We start from the raw sequence: 22,261 nt of genomic DNA on the forward strand, positions 1-22,261 counted from the left end.
CCTCTGATGCGAGTGTCATGGTGACCGCGCCGGAATATGTGACCGTTATTCTGATCAATAATTAGTCTGTACTTAGATCTGTGTAGTACAATTCAATGGGCACGTGTTTACAACGCCAACACTGGGCAACTGCCACTTCTGGCGAGCATCTACAACACAAGAATATGCTGTACCTTGCTAATTATAAGATGATCCCCCTTCCTATGTTTACGTGGTTCAGATAGAAAAATCAACAAGAAGAGATACGTGTCAGCTTTTATACCAAATAATAAATGAACAGAGCGAATTATTTTCATGGGTTTAAATACAAATGCTGATTCTCACGACAGCTGCATATGATTGAATGGTCACTTATAGACGTGACGTCACACAATTTATTTAATGCAATTTATCTATCCCCTTGTAATTGGATAATGGGTGGTATCAAACATCAATATGGTTGACTCTATGGTATTGGAATTTGCAATACGATACTTACATTAGTTCTTGCATAACGTCGTTTCCCGCGGAAATCTTTACACGGGTGACGTCATGCAGTCATTAAGTTTAGTCTAATATGATAATTGGCAGTGGTTTTACTATATTTTCAAAAGTCAATATACACGCGTTCATAACATTTCGTGTTTCATTTTACCAGGAGCTTTTTCTTCTCTGGGAAGTGTTGTCTCGCTAAGCTTTTTAAGTGGACGAGTCATTTAAGAACTGTAACGTACATGTAAGGCAATGTCTTATATTCTACTCCCTAACTAGACCAAACATATGTACAACGTACCACACTGTATGGGACATAGACTGTACCATGTAAAATGTTAATGAAAGTATTTTCAACTTGTATAAACATGAACATTTTTTATTTCGAAACAGTACTAGTGCTGTGTATCAATTACGAACACTACTACACTTGTATATATTATATTGTCAATATGTTTATCCTCTATACATCATGTCAGTACATGTATGTGATGAAAAGAGAATAAATTGAATTTGAATTTGTGTATCCAGCAATATACAAAAGGAAGAAAACCTATACCACGTTCACTTTGATTCAATAATTACGTATACAACTGGCCATGGCCTTCGATAATGATGTCCGAAGTTGATTCATGGAAATTTTATTGACGTCACATACCTGCTATTTTCAGAACAATTATTTTAGTCGCTTTGATTTTTCGTTGAAACAAACTCTGAATTATACATTTTGTTTGCTATGTGCTTAATTAGGCAAGACCAGTTCATTAGTGTAAGAATAATGATCAAGTTTTTCCATTGATTAATTTAATAGTACAAACCAATTACTATTCACCTCAATTCTTTAATTTACTCTGCCGATATTTTCCCCGTCACTGACACGTTTTCCAATTAAACACAGCTTGCTGCCTACCACAAGTTTTCTCTGTGCCGTATACCCCTATAGTAAACTAGATACTGTCTCATATCCACTGAAGATGAAGCGACTGTGCCACATGTGGCCTCCACTTTTGAAGCGATTCAGTATATCTGGTGTCACATGTGGCTCCCACCTACTGTTGAGGTTCAATGTGACTGGTGCCGCATATGGTTCACTCTTTAATAATGGGTTCAGTATATCTTCTGTGACATATTTCATAAGTCAAGGGAATATGGTAACACATTCTGATCCATTTATTTAAGAGTTTTAGTGTATCTGGTAGCCATATAGCTCTATCTCTTACAGAGGTTTAATGTGCCTAGTGCCACATGTGGTGCCCACCTACTGTAGAGGTTCAATGTGACTGGTACCACATATGGTTCTATCTCTTACAGAGGGCCTGTTTGCACCCAACTATCAGAAAAGTTCAATGTGTCTTGTGCCACATATGGTTCACTCTTTAATTAAGGTCTCCATATCTTGTGCCACCTATTGCCGAAGTCTATGGAGTAAGGTACCACATGCGGATCCATTTATTATAAGAGTTTCAATATATCTGGTGCAACATGTGGCTCTACTTCTTACAGAGGTTTATTGTATATTGTGCCACATGTGGCACTACCTATTATAGAAATTAAGTGTGCGGCAGGTGCCACAATGGACATACTTTTTAAAAAAAAGAGACATTCAATCTGTCAGGGCACATGTGACTTCCACCTACAATTGCAGAGGTATTTAAGAGTCTTGTGCACATGTAACCTCAACCTATTATAGCTACTCAGTGTGCAAGTTTTGGAACCACATGTGGCCCTTTTATGGTTATATTCTAACCACATGTGGCCCTTTTATGGTTATATTCTAACCATGTTGTTTAAAAGAAAAACTTGGACACAGTTATCATCAAATTGTTGTTTATTGAAATATCATCTCAATAGCAATGAACATACAACTGAAAACACGATCTTAATTCAGGACACCTGACCTAGTGCAAATCTGGAATGACAAACGTCTTTCCAACATCTGTCATCCACTGAAATAAAGCAGAATTCAACAGAAATGCCAATTTAATTTGTGTCAATGATACTTTTGTGAACTTCAAATACTAAAATGCAAATTATATGATTTTCAAGATTAAAAAATGAAAAATACATACTGGTATGTAATCATAACAAAATAAAGTTCAACATGCATAAATCACAATTAACACAACTTATTCTTACTGAATTGACAGAATAATTAGCAACACAGTTTTCTTTTTAAAAATGCGAAAGCAAAATTTAAATATCATGTTTTCATCAGTTGGTCAATTTGACTCATATTTATTTCGAACATTGTTTATCAACAGAGAATTAGAGATGAAATATGTATAATGATATATGTATATAGAATAATAAGAATAAAATCCAAACTAAGCTGGCTATTTTTGGCATGAAAATTCTAATCTTTAATCTTGAGATCCTTAACTGGAAAAATACGACCATGCTTTGTCAATTTTATCACAAGTTGACTTGACCGATACATTGTTTAACTTAAGGATACATGTCATCAACTTAGATTTTCACGAGAGTTATCTCCCTTAATTTATATCTCTTCATGTAGAACTCTTTTGACAGATGTTGAGTAACGGTATGGTAACCTATATCCTTAAATCCAACTCCAGTTGCAGCAAGTTATACAATTCCTGTAAGATATATACACGTATATGGTACCATTTGGTCAAATAACGTCTCCAGGTCAGAATACATTGGTAATGGGATGTATAATGGTTTATATCAGTCTGAAGTATTATGTATACACAGTAATATGATTGGTTAGTATAGCTTGTTTCATTCTTTATAGTTGAAGTATTTTGTAACAGAACATAACATTTACATACATTCATCAAATAAAAGAATTTGGAAATATCAAGCTTTCAAGTAGAACTGTCAAAATTAATGATATACCTTGTATTACATCAAAAATACATGTTTGTATGTTTAAATGTTTAAAATTAACATCTAATTTGACCCACACAAAAAAAGGGGGAAAAAAAAGAAAAGAATATTCATACTCAAATCAATTTTGGTTTCTCCAATATTAACTGCAAAGAGTTCAGCTTTGGTGAAAGAAAGATAGAATGAATTTCGGAAAAAAAATATTTCCTAATAATTTGTAATGATTTGGCATGGCACATATATGTGTACATGTAATATATATGTAAAGTAACATACACAGGTACTTCTATATGATGAATATTTAAATAAATATTTAACTCAAGACTCCCTATCTTTCACATCACTGACCCCACCCATGTCTTCATCACAAGAACTGAGGGGAAGGGTATATTTTGGTCAATATAGCTGTGCAAGTCATTCTTCCATTTAAAAAAAAACATTGTTTAAAACTAATTTGTACTTTTTGTTTAAATTACAGACATTTCTTTAACTCAATTTAAACTAATAGCTTTCATGAATGTGGAGAATGATTGCCAAATTCATGAAGTTTTCTATTTAGATAATATGTTAACTATCATGGTAAACAAAATTTGAATAGTGACATATTGAAGTTCAGTACAAACAGTGCACATACACAAATACGAGGGAAATAAACAAAACATTCTGGCTTTAGCGACAACATAAAGACTATACAAAGGTAAGAGCCTCATGGGGCATTGTACTTGGAATAATGTGGTATACATATATATATACCGTATATATAGGGCATACACAGCCATATATGAGCAACAGTGACATAGTGTATTGTATATGTAAAATGAAAGTATCTTTTTTTTAGTTGATATACAGAGCCTAATGTACCTGGCAATAGTGATGCAATGTGCATGTAAAGTGAAAGTAACCATATGCAGTTATTATGTATATATAGCCAGGTGACCTACTACATGTAGTATTTTGGTATGTAATGCCACATGCATGTAAAACAAAAGTAATTTCACACTGGTCTTTCCATTGGCTGATAAACCTTAGGTAAATTACCTAGCAATGGTGATGTAATGTAATATGCATGTAAAATGAAAGTAAATATAAATACTTCACCATCAATATGTATGATGCAAGCTAGCAACAAAAATTTAGATGTAATGTATTACATGTATATAATCTATCTATCTATATATGTAAAATGAAAGTAACTCTGCAGTCTACATGCATATGCTCATTGCCAACATATTTTACTTTGTCACTATGGAAAAACAAATAAGGCTCAATGTTGTACAGTTTGACAACAAAGAATGACTTAATTCTTAGGACATCCACACTTGATACTTCCATCACACATTTTCATTTACACAAGAGTCTGCATTCAATAGATCTACATTTACATAGCACTCTCAGTTCAATCATTCTATTACAATCTGCTAAAACACAACAAATTTGTTTTGATTTTGATAATTAGACCTCAATGAAATTTTTCGTCATAAATAGCTCAGTGCTCCATGAGAAAATAAGTTTTGAAATTATAAAAGAATCAATATTTCTGATCTTCATAAATGTACAAAACTCTATGAAATTATGTAAAATAATGTTAAACAATAATGAAACCATCTGAATTCTAACCTGTTCATGCCAAAAGGATTTAAAATTTCTCTGAAAAGAATCATTTTTGACTAGTTTTGAATTGATAACATTCATATGCTTCCATTCATTTTAAACATACCACACACAATGTTAATAAATAGGGTGAGAAAACCTTCAGCACAGACATCTCCCAAGTTTAAATGCAACGTACAGTACGGTTACATTACGAAGCCAACCTCATATTTGATCTTTCTCCAATACACTCTGTAAGTACACTAATCAAAATGAAGCATTTTCCTATCTATTTCAGAGATTGCTATAACAGAATTGATAAACCATTCCAACTGTCTACAATATAAGGCCATAAGTGGTTTTAGCATTATGAACAATGGATTTCGTCATCCACATACATTTCTCCATAAAATCTAGAAAGATTAAAAAGCTGACATAATTTTCTGATAAATGGTAATTAAGATTCTAAAAAAAAAAAAAGTTAATTAAAGTTCTTAAAAAAAATACAAAAAAAAAAGCAAAAAAAATACACCATTTCTACTAAGAACATGATTATCCTTCCAAAAAGTTTACAAAGATTTCATTTATTCTTCATGCCCATAGAACTGTGTGTTTACGTTTGATTAGCCTTCAATTGTATGTACCAATTTATGGGGGTAGAATGAGATTTTTAAAGACCACTGATAAATGTAAGCTGTATTACCGGACAAAATGTATTATGATGAGCCATCATTGAACTATTTATTACCTTTTCTTCAAATATCCATAAATCTTTTCTTGATATAAAAGTGTTGACTTTTTTTCAGCAAGAAATTATGCGTCTATTAACAAGAGAATTCTTGACATAATAACCAAGTAATAATCATTGATAACAAGAACTCATTTATTTACACAAAATAATTGAATTCTGGATATCAAAACTTCTGAAACTAATCAAATATTGAAATTTTCACATTTCTGATTTGAAAATACTGGGTTTTTAATTCCCCATGTCAATTAAGGACGTTTTATCTAAAGGAAATAGGAAATACATATTAAAATGTGACTCTATATGACTTTGGCAACCTTTCTCTGTGGAAATGACAATTACCCACAATATTAACTGAAACCATCCCTGATTTGGAGCTTGAGTATTTACGAGGACAAAACTATTGTACATACACAAATCAAGCGACTGGTATTACCTAACTTTTTTTTTATCTCGACATATATTTCTTTGTCATCAGCAGACACATGTACATATATAGCTACAATATTCATACAAAATTAAACATTCATCAAATATGATGACTATTTCTACTACTAAACTACAGTAAATATTTTCATATTCCAAACACAATCCTCACATCAGGGCCCATATTCACAAACTGATCCCATTAACTCTAATTACCATGCTTCCTTCTCCAGCCTAATTCTTCCAAAACCTTAAATGACCCTGGAAGAACTAATACTTTGAAGACTTGAAATAAATCAACACTGTTTTCTATGCTTAGCTTTTTGGCTGTGTTGAATAATTTCAGCAAAAAAGTTAGTTTGCTTGATCACAAAATTTATGCTCGAGTAAATGAGAATTGTTCATGAATATAGACCCTGGTCAGGTTTCCATGGAAACTGTTTAAACACTTAAATGTGAACACTAAATACTATTTGACATGATATTCTAAAATAACAAATATTCAAAATTCTGACACTATCAGTCAAGAAAATAAAATCTATACTTGATTAAGGTGATTGGTTAATTACTAAATAAATAATCAATATTCTAATTAGCACTTAAATCAAAGAAGAAATAATTATTTGATGAGGGCATTTACATATTCCAGTGGACAGACCGAATCCTCATGATCAGGTATACCACAGACTAACGGAATGATCCTATTAAACAGGGAGATATTGGGGAATAACAACCTTAAAATCAGAACTTTTTTACCAGTGACCTTCATATATCTAGCTAAAAAAAGAGTGACCTTGACCTCAAACAAGGATTACAGTCAAGGGTGACAATAGACAAAATGACAATCAAATATTTCCTGTTTAGATTTCCCCTTTAACTATATTTATACAGTGACTTTTGGTGGTTATATAAATACAATTTACTGTAAACAAAAGAAAAACATATCCTGTACACTTAGATACCTTTTGAAGTGACTGATACACAAACAGAAAAAATATCCATAAAATTGCATTGAATGATTTCTTACAACATGTTATCTATATATAAACTCTATTTCCTTTATGCCATATTCAATGCTAGAAGCCTAGAACATATGGTAGTATAAGTCTGTGTTTCCTTACATACATGGTAATTGAAACAATAGTGTTACCTAGGTATTCCGGAATTACTATCCAATACTATACACGGCTGGCAAAACACCAGATATGTATCCTTCGAGAGTCACTATTCTCAACTCGCATATGGCTGTAAGTCCTATGTGAGAGATGCTGATCACGAAAATTGACAATGACTACCAACAGCGGATTTGTCGTTCACTGTACTGCAGACACTGCCACAGGTTTACAGGGCAATAATTAAATCACATGTTTCTTCAAACTTCCTCAATGAATAGTAAAATGTTTGCTAACAAGAATAATAAAAATAAGCTGAAATCTTCATAATGTGACTAGCCCAGTTTCCTTGGCAACCCAGTACTGTTACCATGACAACTGTCCCAATACTAACTGTAGCACCAATGACTGTACTAAAGACTTGGTAAACAAGACCACGCCCCTTAATATCATCACATTATAATCGTAATCCACACCTGTTCATCATCACATGAATTGCAATCCAAGCACACGTCATTATCATATCAACTGCAATCTGCACACAAATCGAATCAATCCCAATCCACTTCAGTGTCATCATCATATCAATAATAATGTCACACACCTTTAATTTCCAAGCATCACTGACCAAGTTCTTGATATAGACATAACAGTCATACACCTCTCACCCCTCAGTTGTGGAAATGAACTCTTTCATGTAATAGCTTATTCCACTGTAGTCATTTAGGGGTGGCAGGGTGAGGTAAATGTGGCACAGGCGAACAGACAGATCACATGATCAACATTTTAAGCCTAACATAGCCAGATACGTGCACACATATCAGGAACTTGATTTATGTACGAATGCTTTGACAATGCGCACCACATTGGAATTGTCTTTCTGTTGGTCAGGATAAGCACACATGAGTCAGCATATTTTGGTCAGCTAGCACAATGATTGGTAGATCAATATGATTTCTAATAAGGCCAATTTGTTACATACAAGTATATATTAACACGGCGGAGTCCTGGTGATGCGTATATATCCCAGTGACTTCAGCAGCAGACACATAACACAGAACTCCTTCCACACGATCCCGCAGTCACACCCTGTCCTAACCCTCAACGTAAGTATAATCAGTCAAGACATGCATTCCAAGCACCTCATTCATACCAATTGTAGAACTATGAATTGTACACATTAATTGTAATCCTTCTTGGAGAGAATTGGCCAGTCTTAAGGAGGCACATATGGGGCAGGGTTTTTGTAGGCGGGTGTCACGTGTGGGCGTGGTTGTTTGTTACCACCAGAGGCAGGCACTGGGGGTGGTGGTTGATAAAGAGGAGAATTAACATCTGGCTCATTCATTTCTAGTTCCTCCGCTACATCATTGTCATTTTTATTGTCCCCAGATGACCTTGAACTTTCACTGGATGCCCTAGTGTATTCCGGTGGAGGCATTGGGGGTTTCTCATCTTCCATAATAAGAGGTTTGGTCGAATCATTTGGCTTTTCATCATATTCATCTGGGAAAATCACAGGTGCACCTTTGTTCACGAAAGTATTTTTGTCCTCTAGAGACATTTTCCCCTTCCTCTTCTTCCTGTAAAGGATACAAGCGATGATGAGGGCGATGAGTAAAATGGCTACTATAACTACAGCAGGTACAACCGTTGTGATCCAGACTTCGTCATCATCACCTTGAGCAGCTTTGCCAGGATCTACTTCTGGTTCAGGGGTAGTTGTCTCCACATTATATGGTGGTTCTTCAGGAACAAATGGTTTCTTAGATGGTTCGGGTTGGGGTTCAGGTTCGGGAGTTGGTTGCTGTTTGACTCCGAGAGTTGGGAAGTTTGGATCGTTCATACAGGCTCCTTTTGGGGCCAACTCTACCCCGGTGAGTTTGTATGGTGCCAGCCTGTTCCTTGCGGATTTCCTTAATGTACCATCATCTCGTAAGAATTTCCCAGTCATGGTTTGAATTTCTGTAGAAGGACATGAATCTCTCGGCAGTGAAGAATTTGTCCATGAGTATATAACAGAGCCCTTTGCAATACGAAGAACCTCAATGTTGTCTGGATTTCCATCACCTGCTACTCTAGCAATTTTCTTCATCAGCATCAGCCTATCAGTGAAATTGAAAGTGTCAAAGTCATTATTGAGGGTGAGGGCTATTTCGTGTGTGGGTTTATCGTACGAGATACCGTCTTGTGTAAGAACGACAATGATAAAGTTCTCGACAGCTGGTGACGTTCCCATGGTGTTCATGGCTGTCAGTCTGTAACTCTCTGTTCCCTCGTTCAGGTTCATTGGAAGTCCTTGTACAACCCAGGTTCCATCTTCTTTGTGTTTAAGTCCAACCCAGGAGTTTACTGGCAAGCACTTCATTGTCTCCTTTGAACAGATCTAACCTGAGGCTCCTGGTATCACCATCCTTGCAATCGAAAAACAAATCATTGTGGATGGCAAATTCTGCAAACTGTCCAGCAGTGAAGTAAATTGGAGCCATCCTGTTTTTCTTGAAGGGACTCCTTGGCTGATCGTCGGGTGGACAATACGGCGGGGCATCTGTGACGACAGGTCTGGGAATCTTTGTTGGGGCATCAGTCATCATGTATGTCTTTGTAGGCAAGATCTCTGTTGCCCACGGTTCTGGCTCAGGCTCAGATTCAGGCTTCGCTGAGGGTGCAATAACACTATCAGTCATTGATTTCTTTGTTGTAGGTTCTGGTGTTGGTAGTTTGGTCATCATGTGACTATGATCATGCCCATGGTCTTCTGGACTGGCTGATGGCATATCTGCAGTCTTAGTTGGCTTAATTTCAGGTGTTACGGTGAACATAGGTGATTTCATAACTGGAACAGATCTCATCATTGTGTCTGTGTCTGTTCCTTTCACCGGTATCCTCTGGGATGGAAGATCAGTAGGAGGGGCCTGAGTAAGACCTGGAGTAGCTGTAGCACGAATGACTTGTCTGCGGCGTCGAAGTTTAGCTTGTTGCTCAGTATTGGTGACATGCCAGCCAATAATGGACTGGCCGAGAGCTTTAGACATACTACCATCCTTAGCTTTAGGCTCGACATCCATGATAACAGGCATGTGATCCTTATTGACCTCACCACATCCAACGAGCCAGGATAGTAATGCACCAGACTTTGTAGGAGTTTTTACGTCACCGGGTCCAGCAACCAGTGCATTGTTGTCAATGAAAGGTTTGTTTCCTACAGGGAGAAGTTTCAACATGTCTAGATTAAGTGGAAGGAATTTCGTCATATCTTCCATCAGTTGGATTCTCTCTTGAGAGCTCAGTTGATCAAGATCAGTATCCAAGACAACAGTAACCGCTGTTTCCCGGAGGTCACGACGACACCTGACTGTGTTGGGTCGTCCAGATTCGTTGGGTAGAGGCTGCATGACAAATTCTGCAGGATTCTCACCAGTCACTGATATTGAGAACACATCTTTGGCTTGTGAGTTGTCATGACCACCAATAACGACCTCAAGATATTGCTGGCCGACATCTGAAGGTGTTGGTATACCTTTTAACTGTCGAGTGGATTCTTGAAAGTGGAGCCATGCTGGTAGTTTGTCCTTTCCTGCCTCTGTAACCTGTTAATATACAAACAGAGGGTGTGGTCAATATGCAGTTACCAATACATAATCTTAAAACAATTATTTGAATCAATTAAGGGTCCATACTATATCTCTTCTTTTTATGAGTTTATACTCTGATATATATAAAATATGGTTTGTATTTTTTAATTAGGGTTAGTTTGTAATAAGTTCACAAGTTGTTTTATTTTTTTAATATTTGAGAAGAGGAGATGACTCTTACAAGATATGATGATTAAGATAGAATTTTCAAAAATATTAGAATTAATAACTCCAAAAGGAAAAAAAAAAAAGTTTTTTAATAATATTTATGTATCTTAAAAGCTTAAATCAGTTAATTCAGAAACAAGAAAATCAATGTATTCAGGCTTTTAGGAGATTTGTTTTGTTTCATGTTTCTGATCCTCTTGTCAGGGAAATTGTGCATAAATAGAGAAAACGTTGGCGTAACAATTTAGTGGGGGAGTTGGAATATTCAACCAAACATCTGGGGAACCACTTTACATTTTGTATGTGTCAAGATACTGAACAACACCCATAATAAATCAACAAAGTTTCTTCAGAACTTGGAGCATAAATTGTGGACTCCCTATTTCTATATAAACATAGGCTCCAGAAAAAAACAGAAGAAAACCTATAATAGTGTGCAAACACAAATTTTATGTTTCTGAAACGTCTATCCGACAACTGGACATATGCCTAACAAATTACGATCCGCTTGGTAATATTGGCAGGGTGTCTGTTAGATATTACTCCAAACAAATTTGTAGGAATACCAGTATCTTACTGCTGGAGAAATTTAATCCAAATAAATTGTAAAAGCAGTTAATGTATTTATCCAGTTTACTATATGTGAGGGGATAGAGGCACCCTGTGTGTGTTGTAGTGAAGGTAGACAGTTTCAGATTATACTAATGGATAAACATACACACCCTTGAAACCATAAATACTCTACATCAGTTTTTAACACTAAAACACATGTACTTCCCTTCCTTCAAATCTCAACCCAACCTTTCAAAGTCTTTAAATCTACCCTTCAACAACCCCACCCTTCAAAGTCTCTAACCCCACCCTTCAAAGTCTCTAACCCCACCCTTCAAAGTCTCAATCCCACCCTTCAAAGTCTCAATCCCACCCTTCAAAGTCTCAATCCCACCCTTCAAAGTCTCAATCCCACCCTTCAAAGTCTCAAACCCCACCCTTCAAAGTCTCAATCCCACCCTTCAAAGTCTCTAAACCCCACCCTTCAAAGTCTCAATCCCACCCTTCAAAGTCTCTAACCCCACCCTTCAAAGTCTCAACCCCACCCTTCAAAGTCTCTAACCCCACCATTCAAAGTCTCAATCCCACCCTTCAAAGTCTCAATCCCACCATTCAAAGTCTCAACCCCACCCTTCAAAGTCTCAATCCCACCCTTCAAAGTCTCAATCCCACCCTTCAAAGTCTCAACCCCACCCTTCAAAGTCTCAACCCCACCCTTCAAAGTCTCAATCCCACCCTTCAAAATCTCAACCCTATCATTCAAACCTAAATATATTAATATACTCCTCACCCTTTCAACCCAATTCTCATCCAAAATTTCAATTTTATTTCCTTCTTTAGTAGGAAAATTTATTTGTTAACTGCAATAGTCCAAACTGAAAAATCCATAATGTTTCAATGTTGACACTAACAACAAATGCCAAACCAGGGCCTAATTGATAAACAATGAATGCTAAGCCAGTGTCTAAATTGATATATTCTCAGCAGAAATCCCAGTATATTCTGTCAATAAAGGTAAAAAAAGAAAACAAATAAAGTTTTTAAGTTTCTCTCTAGACAGAAATGAAATAGTTATTTACTCTAAAAACTAAACAAGGAAAATAGGGCTAATCTCCCATGATTATCTTTATATTCTGATGCTGAAATGAAGGCCGGTTGCCAGCCTTGCCTATGAAATGTATCATAAAACAGACACCGATGTGAGAATTCAGACAGATAATGTCGGATCAGGTAATTTCTTCTGTTTGTCTCATTCTGTAATTACCCAGGAGATGGAATGATCGTAAAAACATACCAGACGTCTTGCTTTGTCTTACAGATAACACATGGTGATTCTTATAAAAATTTCTGTAGATAAAGAAATTACTTGACTGGATGATGATGGAATTGGAGAAAAGATGTACAGGAATTGTCAATATGTCATAGTTAGTTACTTAGACCATAGACTAGACCAGTCAAATGGTCACTGTGACCCCCAACAGGCACCAGCAGGTGTGGCTACCAAATCATTTTTGTCAGAAAACCCTTTAACAAAATTATTCATTTGTGTGTAGCAGAAACCATATGGCCATGATTACGTGGTGAGGAAAACATTATTGTACGTTGTACAACTAGGTTTATGATGGTAGAATTACCCAGGTCTTTCAGATCAACATAGTTTCTGTTAAAATCAAAGCATTTTAATAACTGTAAAACCATCTCAGGTCAAAAGAGCCGCCTCATAATGTAGAAACATTCCACTTACAAGTTATATTGGCAGAATATGATTTTGAAAGAGACATTGCTAACACTGGAAATCATCACAGGGAAGATTTTCATCAGGAAACCAAATTATGTGATACAGGTCGGAGAACCACCGAGATGAATGTCTACAGGTGGATTCTATCTCTACATATATGTAAAACATGCAAATCTGTCTCCCTCTTGAATGTGAAAATATTCAGATACCGAATCGAAAAATCTTGGATCAAACGGTTGGTAATACGGACAAATAGCATAAACACCTGACTGGGATATACCAAAGTTGCTGCTTCTGAATCATCAGTAATATAAATCTACGTTTCAAACAGAGCACCATTTTAGATACCTGTCAGAGGAAATACCTGTAACATAAGTAACACAAATATGTCTAATCTTGAAACACCTGACTAAAAATACCTGCGATAATTAACATGCTAACTTCATCAGTATCGCTGATCGCTACAGGTGTTTTACATCTCTACAGACCCAAGGCTGTTATGTGGCAGGCAGCTTACGATGTTTACCTATATCAGAAACATTTATGGTTGTAAGCCTGTTAAGAACATCTAACTTAGGTAAATACCCTGTAGGACAACCTTTATACCTTCTTTTCTGCCTATTGATCTTAGGAACCAAGGATTAAGCAGTGAGAATTTGTTAGAGCAAGCCAATATATACACCATGTTTGCCTCTTCCCTAAAGTTGTTCACCTTGCAGACATACCAGACTGATACATGTACACCTGTAATTGGAGATCCAGCAGTCTCCTTACACCACCTGCCCTAATTGAAAACATGCATATAGCACATATTTGATGCATGTGCATTTCAGGTATAGCACGTGCACTTGAATGCAGATCATATACGCAAACTCTGGCTATATAAAGGCATACCAACTGTATCATGAAAAAGTCTTGAGCTGAAAATTTCCATCTTCCTACCTTTTGTATTTTTTATCTTTATCGTGTGATATAAATTGATTTTACTTTTAAAATTCTATATCAAGATTTATCAGATACAAAACATTCTGACATTTTAGTGTCAATAAACTGATAATTGATAGCAAAATTTCCCTTGTTCAACATATCAAATGGGTCGATTTTTGGCAGTCACATTAATTTCAACTTAAACAAATTAATTCTCTTGATGTCTTTTTAGAAAGTTTGTCAGAAAAGATAACTTATTGGAAATCCCTAGAGCAATGAATTCCACTTTGTGTAAACTACATGCCAAAACACACTTTGCAACAAGCAAAATCCATCTGAACACAGCTATTTTAAAGAGCACAAAAAAAAAAATCTTTTCAATAAACATTTCGTAAAGCTCTTGGCAAACAGATTATTATCAGAAATTGACTCGCAACGATTCATTCCACTTAAAAGAATGTCTTTGAGAAAATCGTCTAGTTTTTGGTCCAAAACAGTCAAATATCTTTTATCGTATTGGCAGGCCGCAGAGCCATTGGAATGAGATAGGTACGATTAAAAAAAAAATCCTCTCATTTGTATGTTGCATTCCTTTACACCATCATATGAAAAAATCATATGACTGGGATATTTCTGTTTGTAGCCTGGCTTACTTCACCAGAGAGATATTATAATAAGTAATGTTTAAATCCAATATAATCTAGTAGCTCGTAAACACAGAGACATAAACAGCAGGACTTCTTCTATAATCCATCAAAATCAAGCCAAACTGAATTCCACAAGGTTCACAGAAAATCTAAAGATCTCCTGCTCAATAACATTTCTGATTATGATGCGAATACATTTCAATCCTGTCAGCACCTAAACTCTATAATTGACTTGTCCATTATCTATATAGGTACTATGCTATTGAAAAGTCCACTTTCAATCGAAGTGATGACAGGTATCCAAATTATGTAGATTTCAACAACTTTGAAATCAACTTTGGCATATAAGTTAATTATTATTGTTATGTTTCGAAGCCTTAATCATTAAGAACTGTATCACACTTTTGTCTGCAGCAAACCTGCTTTCACGAGTAAAAAGCATTATAGTCAAGACAGACTCGGTCATAGGATTAATGATTCATAGACTTTAAAATGGCAATAAGATTCTGCGATCACCGTTCACTATTCAGAATATATTGATATTCCCCTTTAGTTTATAAATATGTGATACCACTCTCAAAGAATCACATGTAGTGGGGGAAATTAGATTCCATCTACTTCGTAATATTTGAAAACCATTATTGCTACCAGCAAATTTGTGTTCCAGGTTCATTCAGACTCCAGATTCAAAATCTAATTTGAAGTTCAATCGATCAAATACTTGCAGATTGACAGACTCTTCAAAGTGTAATTCTGTTTATTTTTCTCCAGCATCCAAAATCATTCCATGAATGTCAGGCAATATGCAAGAAATTTTCAAAAGTTTTTAAATGGCCCCTTTTCCAATATATGACATAATCTCCACTTTCCCTTCTGAGAATTTTATTTTTGGAATGCTTTTTACAGTATAGGTTTTGTCCCTTACTGATAATTAGCTTACCTATCTTACTGTATTTTTGGTTTGTTTTTGATTATAGATAACCATTTAAACTGTATTCATTTTACATACAAACAATACTGTATTATATTATAATCATTCAATATGCTCCAACAGTGCAATTTTTAACATTTTGACTGATCTGCAATGACTGGTAGTTTATTCTTTAACAATGACTAGTACAGAATTCTAAAATCAGACTTTTGAAAAATTCAATCCTATAAACTATAAATTATTATAGTGGAATTAAAATTTTGAATTATTGTGTTGCTAACAATTCCACTTGACCTGAAAACGCCTTCATTTCAAGATTTCTTTTTCATCAGAAAATTGAAATGTTATAAAACTATCCCAATAACATCCTCATACATATTAATTGCAATTTCAAAGTGTGTTTAAAAACCTGATGCATTTCAAAAACCGAACTCCCTGATGTTTTCATTACCCGGAAGGTTCCGACAGAATCCACCACATACTGCATACTAATTCAATACACGCGACAAGCTCTATAGATTTGTAACGAAAGCCAGGGTAATTTGGAGAAAGTGCATTCATTGGAAACAAGTTTACGCTTCTTCAAGAGGTACTCAAGATGCAGAACCCTGATGGATCTGAAATCTTCCCAACATGCATCAGTTTATCGGCAACTGTATGTCTACATTAAACCAAGTCCTATTCCCTTTCAGAACAGCTAAATGTTCACCAAATATGAAGTTTTTTTATGCGTACAGATTAGCTAGCTTCACATGCAGTTTCATCATCAGCTAGGGCAGCATGCAATCATGTGCATAGACATGCGAGACATCCCTCGCGTACACGTAGGAGTAATCAACATTTACAGGCATCTCCACCAAAGATAGATATATCACATCAGGGTCAAATTTTAATCAAGTGTATACTCTCAGAAATTAAATTCTGGTAGACATTTTTTTTCTTATCAGTACACCTGCAAACAAGCTATCATTTACATAACTGTGATCTTATATTTTACACCTACATAGATCACTGTTACAAAGTGTGAGTTTTGATTAAAGTTTGCAAAAATCACTTGCAATGATATAAACCTTTTAAAAGTTTTTTTAAAAGTTGAAGTGACAATTCAAATGGAATAGTTAACTGATCAAATTTCTCAAGAATTTTTACCATATTGTCATTGATTTCAATACGAACCATTCCCAACCATTTGCTAGAAATTGGAAAGTATTTTAGATTCAACCATGCAGTTCTGTCAACACATTCCTACCCAAGGCTACGTCAGTAGATACTGATGTGATTGGTGTGTGGAATTTGTACCAGACAGCAGGAGTCTGCCAGTAACGGACAGCAAGGTGTTTGTCAGTAACGGACAGCAGGGTGTTTGTCAGTAACGGACAGCAGGGTGTTTGTCAGTAACGGACAGCAGGGTGTTTGTCAGTAACGGACAGCAAGGTGTTTGTCAGTAACGGACAGCAAGGTGCTTGTCAGTAACGGACAGCAAGGTGTTTGTCATATTTAAGTTTACGGACAGCAAGGTGTTTGTCATATTTAAGTTTACGGACAGCAAGGTGTTTGTCATATTTAAGTTTATGGACAGCAAGGTGTTTGTCAGTAACGGACAGCAAGGTGTTTGTCAGTAACGGACAGCAAGGTGTTTGTCAGTAACGGACAGCAAGGTTTTTGTCATATTTAAGTTTACGGACAGCAAGGTGTTTGTCATATTTAAGTTTACGGACAGCAAGGTGTTTGTCATATTTAAGTTTTCACCTTATCTGACGTGTGGGGAAAACCTGTTCATTACCTTGTGTTTTGTGTATAAAGTCAGATGTTTGTAGGGTAGCTTAGGACAGTTAGCCTCCATTAAGGAATAACCCTCTACGATGTTTGGGTACTGGCCAATAGTGGGTGGGGGGACAGGATCTGCTTACTTATATTGAAAGACAAATGCTTGCTGCCGTGTTCAAGGACTAACCAAACAAATACTCTAACAAGTGTGCATTTAAATACAAATATGCAGTTACATGATTACCATCACCCAAATATACCAACAAGATGCAAAAGAAAATTGGCATCAAGCAAAATAGAAAAACTTTAATATAAACACCCTAACTTACTATTATTGATTTCATGAAGTGTTAGAGCGCATGGGGATGTCAGGAAACAAACTAGAAGTACCACAGTAGGAGGATTACCATTACCAGTACGTAGGACAGTGCCACCTGCCTAGACAATAGCTAATACAGCTACAATGAGACAGGGAGATTCCCAATGTGTTTCAACAAAAGCACACCTGCTACGCGGGGAAGGTTCTGTGTCATAATCTCTCATCAATATAGCTTCTTCTGATTGGCTGTGATATAACCATCCCAGAATCCATTATGTTTTTTTTTCGAATACCTGTTGAGGTCATTTCGGCACCAGCAGTGATAGATGATTGTGTCTTTTTTATAGAGATATAAAGCCTTTTTAAATCCAGAAACATCAGGCATTCACTCATAAATCGACAACTAATGTTTGTGTTTCTGTTTTCATCGATCAAAGAATAGTGTGGGTGGTTGTTAAATTATTTCTGTAAAGATTTAATAGTGCACCATAACTTCTGACTATGGGCGATTTCTGAGACAATTGAAATTGTAAGTGAAACCAAAAAGCGGAAATAGATTTATTTTTTTCTGCCTAAGGGACATTATTCGAACAATAAATCAGACAACAATCGTAAGTTAAAATATATCTGAAATGATATCTTTAATATCAACTAAAGAATTTTATATATTATAATACCTCATGTAAATGTTTATAAATGCTTTGAGTAGGGGCACCAAGTGCAGACATTCCTTATACCATTAGGAGTGTCCGAGTAGGAAAACTTGGCTTAATTCAAAGGTTAGACTCGTGCAGTGTCATAAATCCTGCCAGCAGGAAAGCTTTTTATCACCCTCTATATATATTATTGTCTTTGAAAGTTTACTCAGCACTTTTGAATATAGTCAACATATTTTGTATATGACTAGACTTGCTCAAGTCATATAATCAAAGCCTTTTAATTATGACTTCTTGTTGTAAGGTGCTAGGTACTATTACTGCTAACCGAACTGTTGAGTCAGTGTTCATCACATTATGACTTTCATGAATGGTGACATATTGACAAAGAATGAAATGAAACTTAACAAGATTATCAAGTACATAAATTACTGTATAGTGAAAAGCTTCACTACAGTTTTACCCCTTGCATGTAAATCTTGGATTCTTATATGAATCGGTTGCATGAATATCAATTTAGGTGTTATGGACATCTGATTAGATGACATGGTGATATTTCAAGACATGTGCAGCAAACTTATCGTTTGAGCAAGTTTAGAACTTCTTGACAGTTGTCACTGAAAATTTATGCAAACAATCCAGCTTACCATAATCTACGATACGTTAACAGGGAATTTCATATGTTTGAGCACTACACTACCCTAAATTTCTCCTTTTTATACCGTTCAGTGTCCCCAATGATGTTTGAGCTCTAGATACACTAGCTGCCATAAACATCTCCTTCTGGCACTGTTATAATGTTCCTGAATATGTTCGAGAACTATACACTATCCTAAACTCTTTTGGCACCATTCAATGTCCCCAAAGATTGTGACTCTTTTACAGCAACAAACTAAATAATCTTATCCTTTGTTTGACGAGTGACAGAGAACACTTTTGAAGAAATTGAAAATGAGAAAAATTTGATGGATATATCTTTAATGACAGACTTTGAAATACATACTTTGGTACATTATATGTGCCCGTTACTTCTGGAGCATATTTTCTAATAAAACTATTTGAATTTGTATTCCTATGTGAATTTACTTATCCACAATATTGGAAGTGTATTTGGTTGCTACACGAAGCTATTCTGTCACTCATCAGTACCCATGTAATTTGAGATTTTTGTGCTGTTGACAAATTATGTATTTATGTTTACCATAAATGTCAACAGCTATTTTCCAGTCAAGTAACTTTGATAAAATGGGGTTGAAATCCATGAACAATTTGACCACCCATCGTGTTTGTGAGTGATTTTATCTGAGCTAGACCATGTAGGCCTAGACAAATGTAAGTTGTTATTTGGGCCAGAAACAGTGATGTTGTTGATGTCTTTTCTCACAAGTTGTACAGTAGATGTTGTTATGTGTTGACAAAATTATTGCAGTTATCATATTGCTTCAAAATTCCAGCACTTGTTCGTCTGAAATTGACAGTTTGAAATAAAATTGATCAGGTTAGTGAAAAGATATTTTTTCTTTGGCCTTTTTTTTTTAAGGTGGTTGGATATTTTGTAGGTATTTAGTAATTCATAGAGCATAAAATGGAGGCATGATAATGTTACTGTGAAGTCATGCTTGGCATTAGATCAAAGCAATTTACCTCATGCCTGCTCTAAAGTTATTGGCCCTTGCCACAGGGGGTTTAAAAACACATGGTGTAGAGTAATGTCGGACAGGCGATGTACTTTGACCCCAGATTATAACCATATGCACCTTATGATATCTAAAATAGATATACCCTATTTTTTCTCATTTTGTTCTAGAAGAAGGCAGCAACACTTCGATATGCTAAAGATCACTAGGTCTTACGGTATGAATTAGTAATAAATTTGTTACTGGGAGTTTGACATTTTCTAAAACAAATGACTGTTTAGTTCACTTGAGCAATGTTTCGCTACTTAATAATTTAAACTCTTTTATTTACATAGCAAACACTTTACAGATTTAAATCAAGCTAGTCACCATGAAACAAATTTACACAAGTCAATACCTTAGAAAGGTCACCTTGGCATATACTGTGCCAGCGTTAGTCACCAAGACGTTTAGTCTTGGCGACAAAAACACTTTCAAATCATCACCTCTTTCGTTGTGTTTGCATTATATGACCACAGTAAGTTTGCCTATGGGCCAAATTTTATCTATCTAACTGACATCACCACCAATTTACAACCCAGAATGTTATCAGGGAGTTTACCCTGACTGAAAGTAGTCATCAAAAATGTTTTGAGAGGGACAGTTGAAGGTGAACCACTATTATAGCACAATTCATCAGTTCTAATCACTTTGGGCAACTGTATCAGAATAAAACCCGACTATTAAATTCTCATTAAGTGATAACCCTATAACTAAAACAGCCATAAACTTAACAAAGCCCTTCACCTCTTCTTGTGTTGGCTGACACAGGAACCACTGACAGGGCATCATTACCTGGAATTTGGCAGTCAAGGGGAGATAAATCAATTAAGCACAAGACCAAGATGATAGGGGCTCAGTTTAGGAAATTTATTGATTTACTTTACTTTTTGAATTGTATTTTGTTTGTTTGTTTTTTACTTTAAATGTCCTCTTTTCACTCTGAGATTGTGTTTAATTTCTATTTTTAAACTGTGTTTTTTGCTACTTTTAAATTGTAGTTTGTCTTCAGTATCAATAGATACAGGTTCCAACTTAGGTTGTCAAATATCAATCTAATTAAAATCAGATGTACATTTGCACTACGCTACTGAGAGTAGAGTAGTGCAAATGTACATCTGATTTTAATTAGATACATATAGGTCAAATATAAGCTTTACTTCTTGTTGTTCGATCAGCATGTCTATAATTAGAAGGGTCATCAGGGACCTTAGTCTATGATGTACTAATCTTTAGATGTTACCTGTAAACATTGTTGAAATGACTTCTAGACCAACATATTTCATGTATTGTTAGCTTAATCTCATTATTACACATTTTCAAAACAAATATGAAAATTATATATCATATCTTTTGCATTTCTTAACTATAAATATGGTCAATTTCGATCTTCCAATCCATATACATCAAGTTTATTTCTGAATTTCTATATTGTTTGCACAACAAACTGATGCAATTTGTGCTAAAAAGCTAATCAGGCTTTCATAAAAGACAAGGGACCTAGTTGGTCCACATATATGAAAAGTATGAATGGTTACACTACATCATTCAATAATTTAGAAAAAGATTTATTACGTAAAACGGGCCGAGACCCGAATCCTTACACTGGTAATAATGGTAGGTTACAGTAAATCATTCAATAATTTACAAAAAGATTTATTACGTAAAACAGGCCAAGACCCGAATCTTTACACTGGTAATAGGGATTTTATAAATGAGTGTTTCAATGTTCATTGTATGGGGTTAGATGAGACTGTTAAACTTGAGATAATATCTTTTTGTCTTCAGCCATAATCGGTTGAGTCATCGTCCTGTACGAGTGTTTAAATGCCTTCAACGATATACAATTGTTTCACAAAGACTTTATCTAGGTGACATTTTGAACCTCCCTCTCATATGCTTGTCTGATGTATGTCTGATAAAGGTCAAAATCACCTCTTTTTAAACACCAATGGCAGTAGATAAGATATTTAGACTAAATCCTTGGATTAGGTGAAGCATTTATGTTACAAATTTTTCTGTAATCTCTAGATTTAGAATGCAGCAGA

General features: G+C 35.4%; 1 protein-coding gene across 1 annotated transcript in view; it reads right to left on the minus strand.

The window, feature by feature from the left end:
* Window positions 1-2,281: 2,281 nt before the first annotated feature.
* LOC117330674 (dystroglycan-like) overlaps window positions 2,282-22,261 on the minus strand; it is a 79,170-nt gene continuing 59,190 nt past the window's right edge. Inside the window, 2 exon segments of the mRNA XM_033889114.1 lie at window positions 2,282-9,527; window positions 9,529-10,787. Coding sequence (XP_033745005.1) covers window positions 8,414-9,527; window positions 9,529-10,787 — 2,373 coding nt within the window. The 3' untranslated portion in view covers window positions 2,282-8,413.

The sequence above is a fragment of the Pecten maximus genome, chromosome 7 (assembly GCF_902652985.1).
Source record: "Pecten maximus chromosome 7, xPecMax1.1, whole genome shotgun sequence".
Lineage (NCBI taxonomy): Eukaryota > Metazoa > Mollusca > Bivalvia > Pectinida > Pectinidae > Pecten > Pecten maximus.